The 19149-nt window shown below is 34.5% G+C and overlaps 2 protein-coding genes across 2 annotated transcripts; both read right to left on the reverse strand.

The window, feature by feature from the left end:
• Nucleotides 1-2858: 2858 nt before the first annotated feature.
• Nucleotides 2859-5108, reverse strand: LOC125205424 (uncharacterized). Its single transcript, XM_048104347.2, has 2 exons — nucleotides 4831-5108; nucleotides 2859-4013 (listed from the first exon to the last, which is right to left on the reverse strand). The coding sequence occupies exon 2, from the start codon at nucleotides 3965-3967 to the stop codon at nucleotides 3089-3091; it is 879 nt and encodes a 292-aa protein (XP_047960304.1). The 5' UTR covers nucleotides 3968-4013; nucleotides 4831-5108; the 3' UTR covers nucleotides 2859-3088.
• Nucleotides 5109-6635: 1527 nt separating this feature from the next.
• LOC125205420 (mitogen-activated protein kinase kinase kinase 1-like) lies at nucleotides 6636-11183 on the reverse strand. Its single transcript, XM_048104343.2, has 9 exons — nucleotides 9636-11183; nucleotides 9188-9272; nucleotides 8999-9061; nucleotides 8503-8660; nucleotides 7987-8059; nucleotides 7813-7872; nucleotides 7539-7643; nucleotides 7181-7400; nucleotides 6636-7019 (listed from the first exon to the last, which is right to left on the reverse strand). Exons 1-8 carry the CDS (start codon nucleotides 10940-10942, stop codon nucleotides 7194-7196), a joined length of 2058 nt encoding a protein of 685 aa, XP_047960300.1. The 5' UTR covers nucleotides 10943-11183; the 3' UTR covers nucleotides 6636-7019; nucleotides 7181-7193.
• Nucleotides 11184-19149: the final 7966 nt, after the last annotated feature.

Consider the following 19149-nt stretch of genomic DNA (forward strand, 5'->3'; position numbering starts at 1 on the left):
TTTTATATCTCCTGTAATCTTTCAAAAAAAATAAAATATAAAAATGTGGCAATCAAATTAAATAGAAAATAGTACACCAAACGAGATTATAAAAAATGTCCACGAATCTTTTATACTCCAAATAGTAGTTTAATTATTTGAAAACCTACATCTAAAATATGTTTCATAATCTCTTGCTAGATGCTCTACCCAAACATACTCCAACTTCAGTGTTTGACATAGCTTAATGATATATATACCTTAATTAGTACAGGGTTTTAGTTCACGAAGAAGCGATAAAGACGTTTCTCTTTAACCAATACGTCAGGAATTGAGTTATAACTCGAAAAAACAGGAATATTTTCTCTCTTCATGGATATGTGTGTGGAATACGTGTGAGTTATAACTCAAAAAATTAAAAAGTGGAATTAATCAACAAATCTTTACTATACATCATCCATATTTATTAGTGAAATCACCTAACCAATTTTATAAAATGGTGTATTCCAACAACATTATGTAAGCAAATATTGTGGAATCAATCCATAATACACCTATAACAAGAAAAAAAGTCGGCAATAATTTATTAACGAAGGAAAAGGAATATAGCATTATACCTTTATGACGTCTTAATTATAAATAGTGGTCATTGTTATTAAGTCAATATAATCTAAGTGGCTCTTCCTTACAAAAAAGTCTTTATCTTCGTGTCTTTTCGCACTCCACATAAAGTTTGGACCCAACTCACGTATAATATCAATAGAATTATCTTACCGAAATCTAAAACATCGATAATAAGATATTTTTATCAAATAAAGAAAAATCTAAAAACGTTCATGCATTAAATTCACACCATTTAGCATGTTCCCAATCGTCTATAATTTTTGTATAATGTATTTTTGGTTGAAATTTATTTATATTCCTTTATTTTCCCATTGTAGTGTTAAAAAATCTTTGGCTCCTTGGATCGGTATTTGATTTATTTGATAGCTGTATTTATGAAAAGAAAGATTTGAATCAAGATGATTCAAGTAATTAGGGCCGTTGATAATATTTGAAAGTTTTGAATTTTTATTTATTTTTTTCTTTTCTTTCTATTATATTGTGATTTAGTTTGATCCAAATTTGTAGCATGGGTCGTCAGTGCCCTTGATTCCACAAGAAAGAGAAATACAAGTTATAGAAAAAAGGGGTGGAAGTGATGATGAAAAACATCAATATTCCATGAAAGATTCAAAAAGGAATTCTATTCCACCAATGAAATATAAGGTCTTTGTTTGGGATGAAAAACCTAGGAATCAATTCACATGGAAAAGGCCCCTTTTCACACCTCACCAAATCAACAAAGATTATGAGACATTGATCTTTTAGGATTGATCAATGAATCTAGATGTAATACTATGTATTTCAAATTGAAAAAATTAAATTCAAAATATCCACCAAAAAGGTAGCATTGGATCAAATCAATGGTGTGTAAATGATTCCATAGGAATCTAATTGGCCAGATTCCCAAATAAAAAAGAAAGAAAGAAAAAAAAAAGATTCTCATAGTTATAAATTACTCCTACTAAATAGCTAGATCTATCCTATTAATTGCTTTTTCAAATTTTTTTTAAACTGACAGACTTAATAAACTAACATTATGAAGCTCCCACCAACTAGGGTAGAGAGAGACTAGTAACCCTCCAATAATATGCAGAAAGAATGGTGGAGAAAATACAATAATTTTTATATTGAAGAATCTTGATTTAAATTAATGCTATAGAGACATGAAATTTCCTGAAAGGGGTTATGTTGTATGATTTCGAGTTTTTGCATCACAGTATAACAGTCATAGTTAGTAGAAACTAAAGATTAAAAATGGAAGAAAAAAAAGTTATATGCATTGAATGTTTGTATACAGCTCATAAATTATAAACAGGACAGTGAAGATGATTGTAAATTAATCAACAATTTCTTAAATTATCAATAGTACTATTATTGAATGATATGTGCATATTTTATTAATTGACCAAACAACCAAAGGATAGATCTAGTGGATCTAGATTGATATAAAAAGTTTACTGAAAGAGTTTGACCTAGGAATAATTTCTTGTTCAATATAAAATGCAAATTATGAAATATTGACTCACAATATAGTTTTATTTATCTACCACTAATGAAATTATGTTTATCATTCTAAGTTTTTATTTTATTTTTATCTATAATTAAATTTTAATGTTTGTATATGATAGATATACATATGTTCATACTATAATTTAACCATTTTTGTATAATAGTTTATATTTGATGATAATAAATTTATTTTTTAGAGATATGTATGATTTAATTTTTTTGTAATGTGTAATTAATACAATTAAATTGTAATATTTTTTATAATATATATTTAATCATCTACAGTATTCCGGTCCGACCAGTGGTTCAACCGATCGGACCAGTTGAACCATGAACCAGTAGCCTCACCGATTCGCTTATCGATCCGGTTTTTAAAATATTGGAATGAAGTTACTAGGCTTTCTTCACCAGAATAGCCCACACAATAATTAGATGGGATCAAAATTGCATCCCACTATGTATGTGAAGTCCATTTTCTACTCCATGATAAGAGTATTATTTTGCTTCGGAAAAAAAAGGCTGAATGCAAGATATTAATATTTCACTTAATTTTTACTTTTTAAAAATGATTACATGAAAAACGAATGGAAAGGTTAGGATAGGATTTTGATAAATTGATGCTAGATTGATAAAATCACTAACCTAATAAAATCACTACTATAACTCGGAGATTTGACAATCAACCCAAAAACATATAGTACTAAATTACTAATAACCAAACACAAAATGCTAAAGATTAAAATTTTGAGGATGACAAAAAATAGTGAAACATCAAAAAAGAAAATCATGTAGATTAATAATGTTACATGCTTTTCTTTCTATCTTTCTTTTTCATATTTGAGGATTATGTTCAGTGGAAAGGAACTACGATCAACACAGAGCTATACAAAACTAACAAAAACCAGCAATAAACAAGTCACTACCCAATAATACATACTAATGTCTTTTCAATCTAATGCAAAAACAATCTAAATTTCCTTCCAAACCAACCCCTTTACCTGCCTTGCCCTCTGAGCCGCCCCGTAATCCGATGCGCGAATAATCTCGCCCGTTGCCCGGGAGGACGATGGCGCCTGTCGGGTGCTGCCACTCGAGCTCCGCTATCCCACCTCCCGCCATACGACGGGCCGCTGAACCTCAAGTCATCCATATCATCATCATCGTCAGTACTGTCACCGTCATCGTCCAAATCATCATAATCGTCGTAGTCCCTGTAACTGTGGCGGCCCCTCTCGATCACGTAGTCACCAACGACAATCGCCCCAGGCATGGTGGACCGGATCGTGCTGATCACGTCGCTGATGTCCCTCTCGTTCTCGAGCTTTTTCCACTTCTCGGCGTGCGAAGGGTCGACATCCCGGGGACGGGCCAGAGGGTGCTCTAACTTGACGTGTTTCCGAAGCTCTTTGTAGCGGCCCACGAACGAGCAGCCGTCCTGCACGCAAGCCCTCTTCTTTGAATTGAGATATCTCCGCGCGGGCTCCACCACAGTCCAGCCTTTCACCTGGCCGCGGCAGAGAGGGCACAAAATCCCGGATAGTTCAGAGGCAGCCGACGTCGGTTTCCATGTTTTTGAGCTCAGGTCGGGGGTGACCTTCGTGTACTGCTCAAGGCAATTGGAGTAGCGCTGGCTAGTAGCGCACATGTAAGGACGACACCCCTTGTCATACGAGGAACAGAGCAAGAGAACGGCATTGTGAGGAAACTCCAAGCAGACCGAGCACTCTGCATCTTCCCATTCCTTCTTCTCGGATGCTTTTTTCCCGTTGTGTGTGTCTCCACAGACCTTCGTGCACCTAGACGACAGCTTACGCAGGCCTACTAGATGGTGCTGGGAGTCCGATCTCCTCTCCAGCTTCTTCGATTTAGCCATTGTCAATCCAATCTTCGATGAACCCAACACCCTCAACAGATAAAAACTAAGTCCACGAACAATAACGAATCAAAACGAGGCAATCAGTAATAAGCTATACGATGCTAAACAAACTATGTAGCTATCAGATTTTACATAATTAGAGGAATATGCATAGACAGAGCTGTTCATCACATGTTCCACAACCATCTTCAACATTAATTTTTAAGAAATTTATAATATCACTTGCACACATCACACACCAAAACTAACATTTACAGCATCTGTAAATCATCAGAAACAGCAAATGCATAGCATTTCCCCCTAACACAATGAAAATTTAAATAAACTGGAAAATTGCAGCAGCATCTGCACACACACACACAAAAACTAACATCGGATGTTTTTTGGCTGAAAATTAATGAAATTACTATGATTTACAAAGCATAAACAACAGAACAAATTCAATTAGTGTGATGTTAAATTTAAGAAATTTATAATACTCCAAAACCAACGTTTTCAGTTTTCTGGTGATAAAATGAAACTAATCCAACTGTAAATCATCAGAAACAGCAGATGCATTGCATTTCCCCCCTAACATCATGAAAATTTAAATAAACTGGAAAATTGCAGCAGCATCTGATGTTTTATGGCTAAAAATCAATGAAACTACTATAATTCACAAATTCAATTAGTGTGATGTTAAATAGAAACTACCTCACTGTAAATACAAAGCCGCATTGGAAATACCTAACCAAAAAACACCGAAATTCGACGATCGCAAAAATCAACGCATCTAAATTCGAATTTCATTCCGGATCATACATGTCCAGATTCATCATACCAAATCCAAATGTATTTGCAACAAATTGAAGGCGAGTTACCTTTGATGTGAATAAATAAAGAGAAACCGCGATAGATGCGCGCGGTTATAGGGTGAAGATTGTGGAAGTGGGGGTTTCGTCGAGTTTTTATACCGTACAAGTATGGAATCAAATTTGTTGGAATTTTAGGGTTGCGAGGGAAGACCGGAACACTCTGTCTCTCTCTCTTCCGCCTCTGTCGCTCTTCACGCACGATAGCCACCTCCTTCAGTTGATACGCGATCGTCGTCATTGTGGGTATACATATCGAATATTACTGGATTCTCGGGGGATCATTTTGTATAATATGGGCTTTTCAGTGGGTTTTTTTGTTAATATTGGATTTTATGGTGTTGAATTTCACGTGTATATATTTACGTTAATGACATTTTGATCCGAATTTAATTATATGTATAACTTTATTATAAAAGGTGGGGAATATTTGTAACCTAAATATTTTTATAGTGTAATTATTCAAATTTTGCAATATTAATTTAAATTCAAAAATCTATTATTCATATTTTATTATTCAGAGCTTATAACTCCAATTTTTATTATCTGATCCACAACAAAAAATAAAGGTAAACAGACCACGGAAATTAAAAAAAAAACAAGTGTTCAGAGTTAACAATCACTCAACAAGAACGTGATGCCGATTGCTTCGACACCAAAATATGTACTTACGAATGTAGGTGAAGACTAAAGAGACTAATTGGAAAATTAGGCAGAGACATGAAAGTGAAAAAAATACTCCAGTTGATTTGTTGTCTATTAGTGAGACATTTTTAATGAGGCGAGCAAGAATGTTAGTAGTATTATTTAATTTTAAAGTGTAATAAATTTTTTATCACAGTTTAACAAAAGAGATAAGTATATTATATTTATAATTATTATAAATTCATACTAAAAAATTACTCTACAATTAAATTAAAAACAGTATGATCATATTTCACTTCACTCAACTAAAATTGCAAAATTGTGCAAACGATTTCAACCAATATGATTTATCATATACCTAGGGCAGGTAATTCGGTCATTGGTTAGTCGGTTAACCAATGACCAAACCGATTACAGTGTTTCTCGGTTAACTGATAACCGATAATTTCGGTTATCGGTTCGTTTCGGTTCCAAAAGCAAGGCGTCTATCGGTTATCGGTTCGGTTCCAGAACCGATCGGTTAGAACCTCCGATCGGTTAGAACCGATGAGAACCAACTCCTCATTCCCACCGCCTGGCTACTCCCAGCTGCCCGCCCACTGCGCCGACTCCTCCTTTCCAGCGACGCAGCCACCAGTGACACAGCACATTCATACACAAGTTGTCTCAAATACATAAGCACATTTTGAGTAAGCAATTATTCTTTCTCGTGAGTGTCTCAAATTTGAGTAATCAAATATTAGTTCTCAAATTATTCTTATTTGCTCTTACATTCCAGAAATATATGAATGAACAGAGCAGTTTGTTGTTAATGTCAAGTGTTTATGTTACTTGCTTTTGAAAGAGAGTGTTTATCAGAATTTAGATTTTCCAGCACCATTCCTCACAGCAAAAATCATGAAATGAGGAAGAACAGGGGTGCCAATGTATTATTTGGCAGTAACAGAGTATTTAGTTTTCATTGATTTCGTTACTTTGCATAATATTTTTTTCAATTCGGTTTCGGTTCGGTTAATCGGAACCGAACCGACCCTATTCGGCTAGGAACCGAACCGAACCGATGCCAATTCGGTTTCGGTTCCGGTGCTCCGATTTCGGTTACTATTCATGTCGGTTAACCGTATTGTCGGTTCGGTTAGAACCGAACCGACCGAATTACCTGCCCTACATATACCAATAAAATTTATTACACCTTTTTGTACAAATAATAAGTGGAACACCATATACAATGAACTAACTAGCCTATGGGGTTTTGGGCTTGAACAACCCCAGCTCTAAAAAATTGAAATATATCAATAAATAACACTATCCTTAACAAAGAAAATCAGAATTTATAGTGCTACTCACTCACTCACCTCCATGGATTCTTGGGAGAAAAAATAATTGTGAAATCTCAATAACTGATCTGCAAAATCTCCAATGCCCCTATTCTAACTACAAGATGCAATGCTACAGTTTCAATCCCCAAAGACCAGCTGCAACGGGCGAGAACTCGGAGAAATACGAAGCCATCCAGGCTATATCAGATTATACAATGCAGTCCACATATTGTGCTGGGGAAGAAAAGGAAAAGGGACATTAGTCATATATGGCAATAGATTATCTAGAAATGCATAGCACCACATCTCTCTTTATCTTTTCTTTAGAATACATGAAGTTTGTGACAATATGACAAGAGAGATGTCAGCTATTTTTAGGTTTTATATAAGTTTACCTGAACTCTCAAATTAGCCGGTGAAAGGATTAGGAGATGCAAATCCCAATGGTACTGGCAGTGGTTGCTTCACAAAGGGATGATTCAAGAGCTCGGCAGCTGTTGACCGCACACTTGGGTCAGCTTGTAGACATTTAAGTAAGAAATCTCGTGCATCGCTGGAAAGAGAATCGGGAATAGGTGGTCTCTCGCCCTTTCCTATCCTATACATCGCTGGCATCTGTAGTTTCAACGAACAGTCAATCTCGGAAAAAATGTGTTTACTTAACAGAGTTTAGAGAGAGATAGCCACCCAGCAAACTTGAAGGAAGACTACTCAAGTAAACTGAGCTTTGATAAAGGGGCTAATGGAACTTACACATTCCATATCCCCATATGGAAAACGCCGGGTTAGCATCTCCAATACAGTGCACCCCAGGCTCCATATATCTGCCGCAAGGCCATAGCCCTCGCTCCTAACTACCTGCAGTCATGTAGTTTGATAACTAAAAATCGCAGCACCAAAAAAGTTTCATTACTATGTCGCTCTTCATTGATAAGGGAGAACATATTAAAATTACAAAGGCCAAGCATGGATATGTTAAATTAAGTAGTAAGGCAAGGGTGACAAAAGAGCAGTTCATGGGTCAAACCTCAGGAGCCATCCAGAATGCAGTCCCCTTGCAAGATTTGACATCATTCAACTTAGTTGCCTGCACAATGAATCATAAATATGTCAGTTACAATGAGAAAGACTGTATCATACTGTTTCATATGCTGAGAAATGTCTCAATTAAAAGAAGAGAGAAGGGAAAACAAGACAGAACCTTTGCAAGACCAAAATCCGCCAGTTTCACCAACCCATTAGTGTGCACCAGTATATTTGCACACTTGATGTCTCTGTACCAAAACAAGTAATGAGGGTACTGGAATGAGGACTACAATATTAGACGTCATATGCTTTCTTAAGCACCTTAAGAGTTCATTAGTAGTACAAGATCCATGTTGTATTGAATTCAAAATCAGTAACCTAGGATCCACATCTATGGGAAGATGATTATTGACTAGTAATGCAGAAAGTACAACTGTGCAATACAGGGATAATAAAATTACGAGAGAGTTGCATGAAATCAGATCCAAGCCTCAAAAAAGCATCGAGAGCGTAAAAGGGGCTCCAGGATTGAAAGAACCAAGATAAAATCATATCAAGTACAAGCAAGAATACACTGCAAACATGAATGCTTTACAATTGTCAAACATGTAAAAACACAAGAAACCATTTCGCCGAAAAATCATACAACTGGAAAAAACAGAAATGTAAAATAAGAAAGATAGGTGATTACCTGTGAACTACACCTTGGTCATGCAGATATTTTAAACCATGAAGAATCTGTCTTGTATAAGCAGAGACTACGGAGTCTCGGAGGGTATATTTCTGGTAAAGGCTCAAAAGGGAACCTTTGACAACAAGCTCAAGAAAGATGTAGAGACGTGAATCATCCTACAAAATGAAGAAAATCAAATAAGTAAAGGAAAAAAAAAGAATATGAGGGTGTTAATAGCTTTTCAATCTTCTTAAATATATTAATGGTGAGTAGAAATGGAACTTTTGGTACCTATTTCTTTTGGGTTATACATAATATATATATATATAAGGATAATAGGCCACTTGATGGCTTAAAATGTGTGTTAGTGTGTGTACTTTAGATATGAGCATACAGAAAAAGTACAGGGCATATGAAATCCATTATCCATAGATTATAGTAGTGCAAAAACTGTACATCATGATGTTAATAGTAATCATACTAACAAACTTTAGACAAAAAGCCAAGAGTTCACCTTCTCTGTGCCATAATACTGGACAATATTTTCATGCTTAAACTTCCTCAGAAGTGCAATTTCCTGGACAGACACAAAAGATTGCAAAATGATTTATAAGAAAAAGGTTCCACATAGATCAAGACCAGCCATAATTACACTCAAAAACTACATTGTTCATGACCAATATCATTACAAGTGCAACTAAACCTGTTCAAGTTGAGCGATACGCTGCTTTCCTTCTTCCCCTTGATCAAGCAAAGATACTTCCTTAATAGCAAAAAAGACTCCATCACTGCAGCAAAGCATGTCAAGACCAAAGCATAAGCCACCTATTATATGCCCTCATGAAAATCGCTACTAAAAGGATATCTACTATGCTACTAAATACTTATAAGAGACATTGATCAAGCTCCAGTCAGCAACTGAGGCGGGGTCCCCTAGAATAATGATGTTTAAAAAGTAAATTCCACCTGACCTTACACAATCATGTTAATACCCAAAGTGTAGTGTTCAAGAAAGCCACTAACTCACTCTATCCAAATTACAAATGATGGCAGCCCAAATGCATAGAACATATGGTTTCGTGCTCAGGTGAATACTTATACTTTTGCAGTGATAACTATGAAAGTAAAATGGAAAAGCAGTTTACACATACTCAGCAATTCCCTCATACACAGAGCCAAATGATCCACTTCCCAAGAGATCGCCCTTTTGCCAAGATGAAATAACACGTCTAAATCCCCCATTCGGTGAAACGCTTGATACAGGATCTGTTGTAGTACTCGAGGAATCATCATCATTCGAGCTTGCTGTGAATGAACACGGTGCTGAGAGAACAAAGTTCTCTTCCCTTGCCATTCTCCTTCTTCTTTCATCCTCCTCAACAGCATCCTCAGTCCTACCCAAACCACCTTGCTCATCCAAGGCCTGCAGTCTTCCATTGTCTGGCCCAAAATTTCGGAAGATATCCCAAGTCGAGCAATCTTGATCAATCACAGGTAACGACATAAAAGGCGGTGGCGCCAGCAGGCCGAGAAACGGCGGCCTCACACCCTTAATGCCACTTCCACGGAATTCATTCGATCTAGTACTCAAACTATCATTCGAAACTCCATCACTTACCCTCACAATATCCACCATTGCACTACCAAAAATATTAGCCTTATCCCTAAAATCACGAATTCCCTCGGAATTCTCACTGATTACTCCACCGCTGTGATCAGAACATCTAATTAAGCTATCACTTACTCCAATTCCCCTATTTGGCAAGCCAGCAACCTCAACATCACCAGAAACTTCAACAGCTCCATCACTAACCTTCTCGATTGGAACTCCATCACTTACCCTCACAGTATCCACCATTGCACTACCAAAAACATTAGCCTTATCCCTAAAATCACGAATTCCCTCGGAATCCTCACTAATTACTTCACCGCTGTTACCAGAACATCTAATTAAGCTATCACTTACTCCAATTCCCCTATTTGGCAAGCCAGCAACCACAAAATCACCAGAAACTTCAACAGCTCCATCACTAACCTTCTCCAACGGCTGGCTGAAACGGACTGGAGCAGAAGATGATCTCACTTTCATAACCTCATACTCATCAGGCGAAATAGAGAAATCATCTACCCCGGAGAAACCTAGGTTTTTGCACATAATCTCGATCTCGCCGTCGACACCTTCAACCCTAAAGCTCCGCCTCCCTCCGTACAAATCGAGCGACCGCGTGCGCGCGGACTCCTCCGACGCGGTGTAGTACGACGACGACGAAGAAGAAGGCGCCGAGGCGGAGGATGGCGAGTAATCGTAGTCGATGTTCTTCCTCGCGTTACGGCGCTCGAGCCTCGGCTTCGAACCGGCGGCGCGGCGGCTCGAGCTGGAGCTGCCGCCGGAGATTGAATCGGAGTCGCTTCTGCGGCGCTCGGAGCTGCTAGCGAAGATTTTTGGAAGGCGATGCATTGTGATCGCACGGAGCAAAATCCATCAATCGAGAGCTGGTGAGCTGGTGAAACTGTTAAATTAGCTCTCCGATTCCATTATCTATTGCTTTTTGCAGCTTTGGATTGATTTGTTTGGAGGTTTATAGGGAAATCACACCTTTTTTTAGCGGGGGGAAAGGGTTGAAGACGACAGTCGACAGACAAACGATGAGAGCTGAAAGCAGAGAGAAAGCGAGAAGCTGAGAGAGAAGTGGGAACGCGGTGCCAGGTGGAAAATGGAATTAAATTATTAAATTATTATTTGGGTACTAACTTTTCTACATTATGTAGGCTTTTTTGTTTTTATAGTCAACTTTCCTTTTGAAGCCATGTAAAAGATACCAACTTTATCAATTTAATAATGTCGATAAGTTACTTAATGTGGTAATATTAACATCTTACTTTGGAGATTTAACTCATTCTTTCACTCTTTTTTGAATAAGTGATATCATAAATTTTTTAATATTAAATTGGTGTTAGATTCTTTTAAGTTACCGCTTAAATAGTCATATTATCACAATCTCGAAATTAAACAGAACCAATACTACTTGGTACTATTATCTAATTTCAAAATTAAATGTTCGTTATGTAATGCAAGATCGGATATTTATAGTGCGAGAGGATGACATCTGCAGGGGGAGAGGTCGGGATTTTGGGGGAATAAGTTAGACACTTCTTAAATGCTAGCTAGTTAATCAGATTTTAAAACCTAACACATAAATACATAATGTCTGAATCCTCCATGAAATTGGATATCCTTGTACCCTTTGACCTTGAAAAGTATAAACGTTTGGTTGGTCATGGATTTTAATGCATAGTTGATAAAGTAAAATAGAGGGAGAGAAAGGTTAATGGAAGTTGTGTTAATGGAGAGTGAGATCCATATTATTAATAGAGCGATTGAATTTCTGAATTTCGAAAGTTCATATAGAGTACTATTTAGAAACAGAGTAAAAAGAAAAAAAGTTCATACTTTTTAGAGACAGAAGCAAGCAGTATCTAATAAGTTTTGATATTCTTTTGATATTTTCAACTACTCTCGTGGTAACTCAAAACTCCTAAGTTATTAATTGGAGTTGAAATATTCTGACAATTGAAATGTACTTCATCATCACCTAATGTTTAATATTCGATATTCATGCACACATTAGACCCGAACTTGTACTCAATGCGTGTAATTGTTGGTATCATATACAAATAATTCGTGATATCTGCTGTCCGATTTGACACTATTAATTAGATCATGATTACTCAACTAAACAATAATGATACTTACTTTTATCTAATTTATCAAATGTAATATTACAATTTACCAGTAGTATGAAATTAAAAGCTATTCGTCTATGAGATTCTAAGAACCTTTATCGAAATAAATAAAAGTATTGTGTAATAAATTATTTGATGATTAGTAAAGATTATGGGTTGATGCGATGGTCAATGGAGTGATGAGATATGTATAGTATACTAGATTTCGACATTCGGCCAACGTACGATTTAAATTACTAACAAAATATCCTAATGACGTACACAAGATATTCCCTAGTCTCATGACGTCAATTAGATATTAATAAATAATCTTTCAATGCAAAATAAAAATATCAGTTTTATAATTTGCACTATATAATTCCAAAAAATGTAGTGGAGTACTATTATTGCGCTGTAAAATTTGCAGTATATTTTTTGAAATTACATATTGCATATAATATTAATTATTCCCTTCGTATTATTATAGCCGAGTCATTTTATTTTTTTTATTTATTCAGTCTGTTATTTTATTATTTCTTTATTTCACTACTTTATTCTCTTTTATAAACTTTATCCATTCCCAATTCAACTTATTTAACATATTTCTTTTGAAATTACGTGTCAAAAGAATTGTCTCTATTTTAGAGGGATTGTAAGAGTACACAATGCATATAAGTAGGTTTCGAATACAACTTCGCTAAGATGAACTATTGAATGCCTCAAATCGCCACGTAATTAAATTAATTATGTTTAAAGGAGTCTAAGTATTGTTTGTTTATTTGATGGATGTCGTCTATTATGTTGGCGAGACCTATTTGTTTTTTTAGTAGATTCTTCAAGTTAGATTCTAGTACTATATTTTAAAAATATTGGTTTGAACAATTTTATAAATGACGTTACTCTCCCGTACGGCAGATGTATGATTGAAAATACGAAAAAGTGACAAAAGATGATTAATAATTCCACAAGCGTAAATGTGATTCTCTAATAAATTCAATTTTATTTAAGGGATTCTGTTCACACCAGCGATACTCTCAAACATTTTATGAGAATATTTTAATATTCCACCAATTCCACCTATTGGGCCCAAATTTTATAAGTATAGTTAGGTCTGTCAAATTGGATATCCGCGGATATTCGATTAGAAGTTTTTAGGTATTTGTTTTCAAAATTCTTAAAATTCAATATCTGATACCCGGCCCGAATTTGATTTCGAGTACTCGGATACCGGACTCAAGTATCTAGTCCCGATTGTGATTTTGATTTTTTTTTTTTTACCTCCAATCCTCGCAGCTGATGGCGGTAGCGAAGGCGGTGGCTATGGATGGCGGTTGAGTGGGACAGTAGCGGAGAGGGTGCCTTGTTGTTGGCTGCTGGGAGAGGGCCGAGGCGGAGGTGGACGGCCGGAGGAGGGAGGGGCGAGAGGGAAAGGGAGAGTCGAAAGGGTGACGGGAGGCGGAGAGGGAGCGGCACCCACTTCATTCTTCAACTGAATAAGAATTTGAATCGGGGACTGGGAATTGGCCGTTTGGGCCCTTGGGTTATTCTAATTTTACTAAGTCAAAATTTGTGTTTGACTCATTAGTTAATACTCCCTCCGTCCCAAGATAAGTGACCTACTTCTTTTGGGCACGGGATTTAAAGAATGGTATTTAAATAAGTTAAAGTGGTGAGAGTAAAGTATGAGAGAGGGAAAAGTAGAGGAGAGAAGAGAGAATAAAGTAGGTGGAAAATAAAGTAAGAGATATGACTTTTTGCTAAAAATGGAAATAGGTCACTTATAGTGGGACACCCCAAAAAGGAATACAAGTCACTTATCTTGGGACGGAGGGAGTACTTAATACTCCCTTCGTCCCGGATAATTTGTCCCACTTTGACTGGGCACGAGTTTTAAAAAATGTAATGAAAAGTAAGTTGAAAAAGTTAGTGGAATGTGGGTTCTACTTTATATATTAGTTTTATAATAAAATGTGAGTATGAATGAATTAGTGGAATATGAGGTTCACTACCAAAAATGGTAAAAAGTGAAATGAGACAAATTATGTAGGACGCACCGAAATGGAAAAATGAGACAAATTATCCGGGACGGAGGGAGTAATTTATAATTTAAAATTAAAATAAACTAATATAAGATTAAAAAATAATCGGGAAATTCGGGTATACCCGATCGGATATCGGGTTACCCGATATCCGAAAATCCAAAAATTGAGTACCCAATCCCGAACCTGAAAAATCGGGGAAAAATCGGATATCGGGTATCCAATAACCCAATTTTTCGGATTTGAATATCGGGTATCTAATATCCGATATCTATTTTGACAGCCCTAAGTACAATAGTACTACAATGTTTTTAGTACGTTAAAGTATATAAACTAAAATAAAAATATTATATTTTTATATTTAGAAATTTGTTACTCAGTTAGACAGAAGAGAATACTTGTTTTCAATGACAAGTCATTGCATTAGATGAAATCTAATTGTTCCATTTCTATGTGTGACACTCTTAAATCAATTATTTCAATAAAAATTACTCCGTATATAACTAACTATAAATAATATTTACTAGGCAAATTTGAAAATTAAATTAAAAATTACATATTTGGTTTTAATAATATCAAAATTTTACATTTGTGCGCCAACTTAACATTATATTTGCTTGTAAAAATTTATTTGAGGACATAAAAATATTTGAAATTTCATGATTTAGTATTCAAATTTTAAAGAGTGCGGAACAAATATTCAAAATCAGTTCAAACACCGTGATGCTACAAACAATTAAAATCAAATAGTAAGAATTTAAAAACTAAAATAAAATCTCATATATACAAAGACCTATGTTTCGTAAATAAGACTTTTCTTATGAGAGTAAATAAGATATTTTCCTTCAAAGTGCATGAAAACTTATAATAACACCAAATTGAACTTTGAGCTAGGTCAATTTTGGGTGCCGATCGGGCATGAGTTGGCCCGGGCTGGGTCTGGCGCTAAGCTCTTGCTTCAAAATTTATTTGATTACCCATGTGATTATTGTGCAATTTTTTAAAAATAAATGACTAATAATGATTTTTCGCAGACATGCTGATTTGAACCTTGACTTATTAAAGATGTTATCAATCAGGAAACTAATCAATGTCATCGTCAACAACTTTATTATCTTATTAAATACTTAGAAAATTTTGTTTATAAGTAGTAGACAATTATGTTTCAAAATTGCCTAAATTTGAAGCTATTTTAGATAAGCATCGCTTGACTATTATGGATTGGTTGTCCGAAAAATTTGATTTTTGACTGAAGTATGGTCACACCAAACTTGAGAAAGATGTACTATAAAATATGATAACTGAAAAAAATAAATATCGAACAAATATAAAATCGATGAAAGCGACATGGTAACAAATTGATTACATACACATAAAATACTTATATTTAAAAGATACTACTACTATATTGAAGCTTACATATGGAGGATATTTATGGTTTAATACTTTATTTAGCTCTATTATGAAAGCATAGAGAAACAGCTTCGAAGCAGCACATTCGTTTACATAATTACATTAATTTCTTGTTTAAATAATAAACTCTTGCATGTTGTGGGATATATTAAGAAAGAAGAACTTAACCTTTAATTCATGATTAATAATTTATCTGCGTAAGAAATAAATAATAAATCCTTCAGAAAAACAACTTAATATTGAATGATAAATCCTTTGGAGAAAACAATAAATAGTTATTAAATTGTTCTTTTCCATGGAAGTATTTGACTAGTTTTTTTTGGAAGAATGCATTTGACTAGTTTATTGATGAGGTTCTATCCATAGCCTCCTTTTCACACAAAAAATCTCTTCTAAAATAATTATACGAAATAATTATGAATATACTGGTTTATCCTATAGTCACATTTCTCAAAATTAAAAAATCTAATACATGTATTAGTTTATAAATGTTAATGACTTTGTATTATGAGTGGTTTCTCAGTCGCAGACTGATTCATGGTTTAATCAACCAAGTTTTTCGATTCATAATATTGGACCGAACGATGAGCCGATTCACGGTTGAACCGATCCGAGTCAAGTGATTTGTTCCGACTTTTAAAGCGCTACTAATATTGTTGAAGAGTCTCTCATATTAATTTAGTGAAACTTTTTAACTCCATATGAGTGGGCCATAAGCCCGACTTTATTGGGCCGTGGGTTAGGCCGATTGATTGGGCTCAGTTTGCCAATTTATAGAATGAAATACCAATACTCATCCAAATTGAATACTACTTACATTTACCAGTTTTTTTTTTTTTTACCTATAACTCTAAATTAAATAACCTAACAATTGATTTATCATTCCAATTTTGTTCCAATTTATATAATTCTACAAGAAAAGAAAAGTCCAAATTCGGGTCTTCTTGTTTTTCAACTTGTTTCCCCATATACTTGTTGAATATTTATGCACTCTATTTTGAATTTTCTATTACTTCAAATTATTTTATAGAATCGTAAATGAGGTTGAATTAATTGTTTAATTTGACCAATTAGATCAAGTGTTTATCCTCAATGAAAGGGCTACAAAATAGATTGATCTTTTTTTAAAAAAATTGTAACTACATGGACAATATTTTCATTATTTATATGGTTGGGTTATAGTAAGTGAAATTAGTGCTATGACTAGAATATTCTAAGGCGAATAGTCAGACACGTCTCATATTTAATAGTCAATTTGTATTATTGTTTTTTTCTTTCCAAAAATGCAATATAATTTGAGGATTGTGATCAATGGACTTGAACCCAAAGATTTTTGTCTCTACTCTCTATAATCACTCTTTATTTGGGAGCAAATGCAGAAAAAATTATTGGAGGAAGGCAGGAATCATTTTTAAAAAATGAGTTTGGAATCTCAAAAGGATATTTTTCTTACTATGAATGGATGATATGCACTATTGTAAAACAATTGCAAAAAATATGTCAGTAATTTAACAATTTTCAAAAAGAAATTATGCAACACCTAACACGATTTAACATTAAATCGTCGACTTATTTAATCAATATTAAAATTACATTAAACTATGCCAATTTATTGTCATAAATTTGACGTGGTTATACATTTATAGAATGCTTTAAACGTGACGTTACACTTGCAATTAATTGATATTTTAAGCAATTAATTCAGATAATTAAAACGGATAATTTTGAAATAAATAAATGAGATTTTTGCAGATTAGCCTATTATTTACCTTCACAATGAATTACGTCAAAAAAGCATTGTGAAGATTTCATTGTTCCTTTATGCTAATTTTGGGAAGTAATTGTCGATTCTAGAAAGCAATTTTCTTGGTACTTTTCATGGATCTGTGTTATTTTTTGTATCTTTCTTTTTTCTATGAAACAAATTAAAGTTTATACAAGTACAACAAACTCAAAGTGCAAGTCACACTCATTTCAACTTTTCTTTTACAATTTCCTGTTTGCTTTTGATATAAGAAAAATGTTCAAATAAAAAAATAACAAACTAAAAATATGAAAATAATTCAAAATATAAATATTAAAAATAGAAAAATAATAAAGTAAACGTTCTATTTAAAACTATTACTACTATAAAAACAATAAAACTAAAACAAATTAGCAGCACACGAAATAACATTATTTTTTAGAAGCTAAAATAATCTTCTAGGAAAGGTTAATAGTAGAATCAAGTCATATATAGTTATTATGATTGTTAATCTATTTTTACACTATTATTCTATTTGGTAAACGATAATTTGTTACTATCAGAGATTATGATATTCTATCGGTTCACAAAAAGTATTCCACTTTTAGATATCACTCCCTCGAAAAAAAATTCTTCATTATCATTAGTCATATTTTTGAGGAAAAAAAAATGCTTATGACTATTCATCATAGATGTGCTTTTATATTATAGAAATCAAGACATAGGGGTCGGTTTTGATTTCATAGAATTTTTTAAAACTTTTAAATAGGGATATTAGCTCTATGATAGACTTTTCGAAAATTTATTTTTATTTCTATAAACTTTGAATTTGGCTTATATAGTTGTTGGTTAACCATATCTGGCTTTTAAGGATTTTATAATTATATCGCTATCATTTTTCAGTGATAACCATATCATATGTAATGTATTAATAAATAAAATGTAGCCGAATTTTGTCGTCTGTGAAAAAAAATCATCAACCATGTTACCACAGGTCTTGGTCGAGCTCAGAAAGAGACATTGGAGAACTTGAAAGCAATCGACCGAACCCTCCACCGAACCTTGAGTCACACAGGCCTCATGCTCGGATACCACTGTTGGGGATCGGTGGTGCACACCCGACTCCACATTAGTATGATATTGTCCGCTTTCGATAAAGCCTTTACGGTTTTGCTCTTGGGATACTCCCTAAAAGGCCCCATACTAATGGAGTTGGAGTAACCCATATATATGCTTGTAACTCGTATTCATTCTCTAATGTGGGATATTGTTTGCCCGCACACTTATTATGTTCGCCTTTTTATTGGATCGACTTGATAAGCAGACGATGATACTGGGTTGGATTCTGGTTGGATAAATATAATTATTTTATTTATTTATTATTTTATTAGAGTTATGAGTATGTTTTTATTTTCTCATTTCACATATGATGCATTTACTCTTTACTTTAACAATCATGACCGATATCACGACGTCGTCGGGTCATACCTCCTCCACAAAAAGTCTAAATCAGTTTGTGTTATTATCGCGTGGTTGTCGTGTGTTGTCATTATTGTGTTTTATCCCGTCGTGTCGGGCCATATCTCCTCCGCAACACGTTTGAATCGGTTCGTGTCATTATTGCGTGGTTGTCGCGTGCTGTCAAGTTTGTCCAGTTATTGTGTTTTTATCCCGTCGTGTCAGCATGAAGAAGGTCATATCACTAACGCATTCGTGTCATAAGTTGCCCCGCGTATGAGTTTATTC

Source organism: Salvia hispanica, chromosome 6, assembly GCF_029641045.1.
Source record: "Salvia hispanica isolate PSC_SH4W2 chromosome 6, Shi_PSC_v1, whole genome shotgun sequence".
Taxonomy (NCBI): Eukaryota; Viridiplantae; Streptophyta; class Magnoliopsida; order Lamiales; family Lamiaceae; genus Salvia; species Salvia hispanica.

Coding starts and splice junctions, on each gene's coding strand:
- LOC125205420 (XM_048104343.2), bottom strand. CDS start 10,942: ATGCATCGCCTTCCAAAAATCTTCGCTAGCAGCTCCGAGCGCCGCAGA. Junction 8,661..8,998: donor AGTATTATGGCACAGAGAAG/GTGAACTCTTGG, acceptor TTCATTTTGTAG/GATGATTCACGTCTCTACAT. Junction 8,060..8,502: donor GACCAAGGTGTAGTTCACAG/GTAATCACCTAT, acceptor GTTTTGGTACAG/AGACATCAAGTGTGCAAATA.
- LOC125205424 (XM_048104347.2), bottom strand. CDS start 3,967: ATGGCTAAATCGAAGAAGCTGGAGAGGAGATCGGACTCCCAGCACCAT.